Source organism: Leptodactylus fuscus, chromosome 2, assembly GCF_031893055.1.
Source record: "Leptodactylus fuscus isolate aLepFus1 chromosome 2, aLepFus1.hap2, whole genome shotgun sequence".
NCBI lineage: Eukaryota > Metazoa > Chordata > Amphibia > Anura > Leptodactylidae > Leptodactylus > Leptodactylus fuscus.
Window position 1 is genome coordinate 120331156 of NC_134266.1, and position 8777 is coordinate 120339932.

General features: G+C 38.7%; 1 protein-coding gene across 1 annotated transcript; it reads right to left on the reverse strand.

The window, feature by feature from the left end:
- Nucleotides 1-573: 573 nt before the first annotated feature.
- C2H1orf216 (chromosome 2 C1orf216 homolog) lies at nt 574-7543 on the reverse strand. Its single transcript, XM_075264454.1, has 2 exons — nt 7449-7543; nt 574-1651 (listed from the first exon to the last, which is right to left on the reverse strand). Exon 2 carries the CDS (start codon nt 1622-1624, stop codon nt 776-778), a length of 849 nt encoding a protein of 282 aa, XP_075120555.1. The 5' UTR covers nt 1625-1651; nt 7449-7543; the 3' UTR covers nt 574-775.
- Between the last annotated feature and the right edge of the window lie 1234 nt (nt 7544-8777).

The window sequence follows — 8777 nt, forward strand, 5'->3', positions numbered from 1 at the left end:
CAATTGGTATGGGATAACTAGGTAGAACCAGCTATATCCCACCCCTTGCGTAATCCTACTGATCTAAACCATGTGTAATGTTCTGTAGATCAGGACTTAATACTGCATGAAGGCACTTCACCATGGTGGAAAAGCAGAACCTCACCTGGATAGTGTCTTATCTACTAGATCTGTGGAACATTTGTGTACAGAACATTATTACAGAGGAGCAATTTCCTATACCAACCAATCAGATTAGTACTTTCATTTTCTAAGGAGCCTTGGACAACTGACACCAGATTGGTTACTATGAGAAACTGCCTCATTTTACTTTTCAACCACTTTAGATAAATCATTTTTCATTACATCTTTTGCTTTTTCAGCACATATTAAAGTTTTTGCAAGGACGGTAGCTGTCTGGTGATCTTCCTGACTTCAGTGGAATCCTTTGCACCCAAACGTTATACCCTGGCAAAGCTGGGTACGAAGTAGTGCAACGCGTTCAGCATTTAACTCATTGCTTGTTCAAAAATAGTTGATATAACAAATTGTTTGATGTGCAAATTAAAATAATAAGAGCATTTTATTTGTTGCCACTTTATTTATTATATCATTAAGGTGAATAAATGCAGTAGTGATATTTCCACTTCCGGTACTTTGATGTAAATGTGGCCTTCAATAGCTTTGGCTGAACATAAGACTATGTTTTTATGAATGTTTTTATGACTACTCTTAAGAGTTCAAGGTTAAAGAATCTTGGGGTGAATAACATGGTATAATATGAATTTTCTCTTTCTCATGCTACTTCCTTAGTAGGTGACTTATTGCAGCCATGTTGGATGTACCTCAAGATCTCTTTGCGGTTGTCTAGGATAGTGTCAAAGCTCTCCTGAAGTCTGTTTTGCTGATCCTTCACCCGTTGTTGAAGGCTTCTGATCCATCTCAGAAGAGCCAGTCTTCTATACATTGTCAATTGCGCATGATGTTTCTCTTTTTCTTGCTCCTTTAGTTTTTCCTTGTCCTGTAGACTCTGGAAGGCTTCTGTCAGTGTCTGTGTAAGGGATTCGGAATCTGATGATGAATCATCTTCAGAGTTCTCCATTTCAGGATCCTCCTGTTGAGTTAATGTCAGATTAGAAGTACCTTTGGTGCCTTCCCATGTAGTTCCAGTTATACTGTCAGGACTGTCAATGCTAAGTGAACTGCTAGCATAACCATTGTCTTCTAATGGTGATCCTGGCCATTCATTGCACCCCTTTGGTGCCTCTTTAGCTAGTGTGTCCATCCCTAACTGCATTATTTCTGCCCCTTCTGGGGGGCTTCTAACTTCTTCCTCTGATGAAGACAAGCTGATTCCTTCAGATTTGACTGCCTTCATTTTTACCATTGAGTTCTTCTTTAGATTAGTTCTATTATCTTCTAATGGAATTTTGTCACTGTCTTCATTTAGTTTTTCTTCCTGGTCACCTTCATCCCTCTTCTCCTGTCTCCAGTTTTCATTTTTATCATAGACCTCTTCCAAAATGTTAAAGTTAGTGTCCTGCTTCCGCTCTTTGTCACTGGAAAATGGTATGTTTCCCAGAGGCTTGGCACCATAAAACTGAGATTGGTGAGGGCTGGCTTCAGGTTTCTGTATGGAAAACATTGCAACCCAAGTTGTCCTTTCACCGATCTGTTAAATTGAGAAGTGTATGAAAGTCAAATTCTCATTCTTCATATCTAATCAAACATGTCACTTATAAATATTACATCTGTAGAAAATAAATTTAGGGCCTTATTTACCACTAACCACTGGAGTGTCAGTGCCTAGGGCAGTGCCTGGTGGGGGGAAGCTTGTGCTGACAGTGCAAAATATGGCTACCACAGGATTTACTATGAAAACTGGGAGGGAATAGCAAGGGTCACATACATGACATTGTTAGCATAGAGAAGGTGAGTTTGTGTTACTGAGTGTTAGATTGGGTGTCTGATATGCTGTCAGGAGTGTAGTGTCAGGCAGGAGCAGGAAAGGGGTGTGATTCTGAGTTGTGACACTGCCTGCCTCTGATTGTAGCTCTGTATCACGTCCCCCCACCTGACACCACCCTTCTGACACTGCTAGGCAGTGCATAACTGCACATAACCACAAGAGCTAATAAATGTTCAGGACATTGCCTATTGTTAGTCATATTATGTTTTCCACCATTGGACACTTTGGGAAATGTAGTCAAGTAAGTGTAGGGTATTCCCAAGAACATGACCATATTTAGATTTATAGACAATTAAAAGTTAAATATTTTTGCCAATATAAGTCATTAAAAATTTTGCAGAGATTTTAAAAATTTCTCTAATAATCTTAGTGGTGATGACTGTTGTTGTAATTTATTGCCAATGGATATGACCATTAATGCAAGAACATTCTATAATCTGAAACTCAGTTGTGATTTCCTTATCGCAGTTGGAATATGTTATTGTGCATGTAGTGTCCCTACCTGATAACCTGTCCACTATAGGCTGGGACCTACGTGATGTGTGGCAAAAAATGCGGTGTTTTACAGTATGTACAAAGTGGATGGGATGGCTAATCCCATCCATATATTACAGAAAAATATCCACAGCAGAAATTCTGCGATTTCAAAAACTATTATGTTTTTGTAAATCTCAGAATGACAACTATACCTATGGAAATGCTGGTGTATGTTGTATAGTTATAATAGGGTCTGAAAGTTTGCAAAGGAAAACTCTGCAGACTTTCTGTGAAAAGCACTGTAGAATAAAAACACAATTCGTTTCTACCATGGTTTGTCCCACAGTGTTTTTTGGCTGTGAATTGCTACGTGGGGCTGGATTTTTGATGAGTGCTAGACCATAAAAATTTTCTGCATTCATTGTTGTATTCATGGGCAACCAATCAACAGACTGTGATGGTCAGAGAACATTTGCAAAATTCTTAATTATTTATAGTTTCGAAAATATACAATTTTTCATTGTCTTACAATAATAATCCATGTATAAATATGTTCGTAAGAATACCCCTTTAATAATGGAGCTCCCTTTGAACTGAGCTACATTTCTCAGAAGGCAAATAGAATTTCTCTGTATGAAGAAGACTACAGTGGTGAAATTCAGAATAAAAAGCAAAATACAGAGGAATCAGAGTCACAAAATAGTGGATCAAGAGGGGCACAATACAGTGGAATAAGAGTTAGGCATAATACAGTGGAATAAAAAGTAGAGAGTAGGAATAAAGAGACAGAATACACTGGAAATAGGATACAGAAAAATAAGAGGCAGAAAGCAGACAAACAAGAGGCACAATACAACAAAATACAGGTATACAAGAAAAGTAGAAAAAACGTGAAATGATAGAGTGCTAATGACAGCAAGATCCGTAATAAACGTAAAAGTAAAATAAAAATAAAGATAAATTGGTTCTGTTTATTGCTTCAAAGACATGAACAACAGCTTAAAACGGCTACGCGTTTCGACACCGGGCGGGTGTCTTCTTCAGGCCACTAAAATATACAGTAACAGACAAATACTAAAATTAGAATCAATAATCAAAACATGATAAAACTTAGTCAATAAACAAATAAATACATACATAGATAAATAGACAGAACGGTGGTAATGATCATAACAAAAAGTCACATGATAGACATCAAATAAAGACAAAAAACAAACAAAACAAATTAATGGATTGTACAGTCAAGTGCGGTTCTAGATAGGCTAAATCAAATTTTCAAATGGAGTTAAGTACTGCACAGGGGGTCCAAAAGTAGGTCACACTTTTATAAAGTTTGAGAACCACTGCTTTATACTATTGGAAGGATGACTTTGATTCCTATTTGCCTCCCTTAATAATCTCTATTAAACAACAATATTATGTCTCTAACTGGTTGTTATCCCTGTACCTGTATTCTCAGATGGGTTGAGAAACGACTATTGGTGAACATTACACCTTTTAATCTGAACTGCCTAATAAGCTCTATTGCTGGATTTCCTTTTTTCTTTTTATTAACATTGCTACATACTATGCTCCTGTCTGAACTTTAATGCCTGGCCTCCTCATATCATTGTATGTCGAGCCATTACCAGGACTGCCCTTTGCTTCCACTGGAGTAAAGTGGACAATGAGCCCTGTAAGGATGGAAAGGGGTTCCTGATATCCCCATTTTGCTATGGACATCTTTTATGTGTGACTGCATCCACAGATTAACTGTGACTCAGTGTGCAGTTCCACCAGCTGAAGAAACTAGAAACCAACTTGTGTAATCTAAAATCTCTCCACTACCTCATCAGAGCAAAGGAATTAACAGAGTCCATTCTAGGGCTCCCTGGTGCCGGCACTGAGACTGCACGGAAAAAGACCTGTCATAGAAAGCCATTTAATGGTGACTAAACCAGATAACGTTCTTGTATGCCAATGGACTATACAACACCAAGTACTGCCTGATATTCCAATTCACTGGGGAAACAACTTTGCACCTCTGCTGGGGTGCCTGTTTGTCCTGACTCTGCAAAGTGTGAGCTCAGAAATTGTGTTTTCCCTGGGATCCTCAGGGTTTGGCTATCCAGGAAGCCTAGTTCCTCGTGAACTGTGTTAATGGGGTCAAGCTTGAAAAAGGTCCATTATTAGGACTGAAACATTGCAAGGAATAAATCCACAGTAACTGATTTTTTTTTTCCCACCAATTTGGAGTGCTGACCATTTGCTCTTTTTCTATGGTCATTGGGGTTTTATGCCAGAACTATTGGACTTGCACTCCTGGTTCCTTTTGAGGGAGATACTCTGACTTGGCTTTATTCCCACACGCAACTAGGTTTCTGAAAAAATAGGCACTGATCTATGGGGAGAAAACTTCCATCCCATGATGCTATAGCAAGTTTTTATTTTTCCATCAAGGAAATTTTATGCTAGGTTCACACTAGGTTATCTGTCACTTGGGTCTGCGTGGGGGCCTGAATGATGGAGAGTCTGTCTGTAAAAAAAAATCTGTTTCCCATGGTCACCCGCAGACCCTATAAATTACAATGGGGTCCAAATCATTGTAACCCAGAGGATGTCAAATAAGTTTTTTGGTTTCAAAGTTAAATGATAGATGTCTAACCTTTTAGAACTGTGCCTCCTGACTAAAGTTAAAAGGCTTCATATTTTCAGGGTTTATTTTGGGCTATCAAATCATTATTTTCCACACGATACAGTTTATCCTTTAATGTCAATGTCACATGAAGAGTGAGATACTGAAATAGATGTGCTAATCAGATTAACAGAAGAACCTTTGTTTTTGTAGGAGACACAAGGGTCTTTGACACCCCCAACATGAAAAGATTACTAGTCCTTAAACAAGGCTAGTACTGTTGTAAAAAGACAATTTTCCTCTTTCTAAGACCATTTTAATGATAGGGATGGTAAATCATGTGTCACTTATGTGCACATATGTAAAAACAGTGGGGTGAACTCATGAAACCACTAATGGCATTAAAAAGCTACAATTTTGGCACATGCAAATTTTGTTGTTTTTTTTGTATTATGTTTCTGTTGCTCATGCTACTTGTTAAAAAAAAGTGGGTGGAAAGGTAACAAGGTCGCGGAGGGAGAACCACTTTATACATTTCTTAAATCAGTAACATCTAAAATTTACTCTAGCTCCAAGCTGGGTAGATTTCCATTTTTAGGGGAAAAAAATTTGCGAAAGGCTTATATAGGATTATACCTCTTAATAATTGTGGTGCACCTGACACTAGTGATTCGTCAGTCGACCCCTGAACCCCGTGGGCCCCCAACTCGTCCTGACATGACTCAATACACTCATTGTACACAAACTATACAGATACTCATTGTACAGCATATCAACTAGGCTATGCTTATTATATACTGGTTAATTTATTTGTATACACTGTAGCCATATTGGGCGGCTGAGATCTAGGTGCAGAGTCAGGCCAGCCAGTATTCTTCTTCCCAGAGCTTCATTTTCTCAATTACAACTCAATCACCAGTCACTGCAATATCTGCTGCTGTGTGGGCACATACCCCCACCTCACTGAGCTAAAAGGTTCCTAGTTCAAAGCAAGAACCAGGTGGCAGGCTATTGACTAAGCCTACAGGACAGTTAGAGACAAAGGCTAGTCAAATATGTTGGTGACATTATAGAAAGTTACAAATGGCTGTCAGGGAATATTTGCAGGTTTAATATACTGAATCACAGTATTGTATAATGCTATGGGGATATGTTTCCTGAAGTCTATGTCATTTATTGCTATAACCATTACTAACTAGACCAAAACTCTTTTGCATGCACCAATTCTATGAACTGTAATATACTCCTGTTTATGTCCAAAGTAAGATTTACAGTGCAGGGTATAAAATAATAAGATTACCCAACACTGTTAGAACATATTTTTTCTACATATTAGAGTTTGCTACAGTTGTTGAAAAAATGAGGTGGGGTTCATTAGATTCCTGATTTTTTAATCTGACCACCCACTCCAGACGTGTTGATTTATGGGTAAATATAGAAAAGATTTGTGGGTAAATATAGAAAAGAGGTAGCGTTGAACCACTGCTGACTATCTTCTGACTAGTGATTAGTTCTAATAAATATATGTCTAAAACTCATTGCAATTATAGGTTAGCCATAGCAGAAGATATATCATGTACTGCATGTTCTGCACTTTCCCCATACCTATCCCTTGTGGTAATGTTATACCTAGTCATGTAGGGTAGTCATGTATGATCACTGAAGTATACAGAGAATAAATATGTATGTCAGTACTCTCAGGCACACGCTTGTCTAATGTAATACATAGTTCAGGGATACTGATATTGAAGTCTGTCTCATTCCCATTCACTGTGGATCTGAATGTGATCGCTTTCTCTCTGATGTCAATAATTATTCCCTTAGCCCTGGTCCCCATTTCTGAGACCCCCCTCCCAGAATACCTGTCTATGTATGTAAGCAGATCTATCAGTACAGTAAATGATCAGCTGTGTGTATCCAGCTATATACATGGTCAATGAGAGCAGACAGGAGGGTGGGCTGGTGCTGCGGTTTCCTTCCTGCACTGATTAGATGGTGCTGAAAGGACAGCGACAGCTGCAGTCTCCTCTGCTGCTGTACACACTACACCGCCATGTCCTATGTAAACACAGGTATGGCGAGAACGCCTCCATCCTTAGCTAGGCACTGACTATACAGCAGGAAGAGCTGCAAGGTGAAGCCATCTATGTTATTGTATAGATCTAGTGAAGAAAGACAATGCTGGTATATAGTAAATAGACTACACAGGGTATATACACTGCCCTCAAACACCCTCTAACCTTGTTATATAAGTCATCCAATGCCCAATCTCTGCAAACAACCTGTTCCTAGCACATCCAGGCTTGTATACAATGTGCACACCCATCATTATACTGCCTATGTCACCAGGTGTCTTCCTTAATGTGTGCCCACCATGTCTCCAGAAGCAGCAGATAAGGACAGACCTACCTACAGTGAGCTCCCAGATCAGGATCCTGCTCCTCCTGCTGCAGCTGAAGGATGTGAAGGCTTTTCTGGGCAGGAACACGTCAGTGGTTACACACTTCCTATGTGCACTGAGCCCAGACCAGCACATTCACTGCAAGCTGAAATACTTCCACTCTCATAGCAATCTTCGTCATTTCCTAAGAAAAATCCATTGTTGTGTGTCCTCTGCACTCCTCCAGCTTATGTCTGCATGGAGGAAGAACACAATCCACTAAATACATGCAGAAGAATGTGGTGTTCTGTACAGATGTGTAAATATAGTCTGAAAAACCTGACCATACACAATGACATAATGTGTCAGCAGCTGACCAGCACAGCAAGAGTTAAAAGCCTTCCCTTTGGGATTTGTTGAATTATGTGAAAATGTTAATCAGCCATATTATAGAAGATTAGAGATACATCACATACATAACAGATGTGAAACATGATAAAGCAGTCCATGATAAGAGCAGCGGTAAAAGTTATGTTATGATGCAGTTACTGTTTCTTTGCAGAACTATCGATTTAGATTGGAGTGCTGCCAGTTTTTTGGACTATCTATCCATTTAGCTAGCTATATACTGTACATACATATATAACATACATATATGTATATATACATATTATTTACTGCACAGTAGAGGATTTCTGAAGGTCAAAGATGAAGCATTAGTGGAAAAAGCCAAAGCTCCTCCAAATGCAATGCAGGGTTCTCAAACGATCTATCTATCTATCTATCTATCTATCTATCTATCTATCTATCTATCTATCTATCTCCTATCTATCTATCTATCTATCTATCTATCTATCTATCTCCTATCTATCTATCTATCTATCTATCTGTCTGTCTGTCTGTCTGTCTGTCTGTCTGTCTGTCTGTCTGTCTAGCTGTCAGACATAAATATCTGTCTCATATATCTCTCATTACCCATCTATCTATTGCAGCAGCTATGCTTGCAGGACACTGCAATGTAATTTCCCTATAGTATAACTTTCTTATTTACTCTACTGACAGTGTGTAGTGTTGGAATCCGTGTAATGTGTTGACAATTTTTAAAAATTTCTTAAAACCAGATATATCACTTTTCTCTTATTTGTTTTTATTTTCTGATTGTCCATTTTCTAATTCTATTTTTCTGCGTGATTATAGGGGCTGCCATCTTGCCTGAGCTTCTCCTCTGTGCTGATAACCGCCTTCAGAGATATGCTTTACAGCAGGCCATGGTAATAGACAACACTAGACTGGAGCTGACTTCTTGAGGTCCAGGTATGAGCAGAAAACAAAAACTGATACAGCTCAACTAAAAATCA

Excerpts from the sequence above, each read along its gene's own strand:
- C2H1orf216 (XM_075264454.1), bottom strand. The coding sequence starts at position 1,624 with ATGTTTTCCATACAGAAACCTGAAGCCAGCCCTCACCAATCTCAGTTT.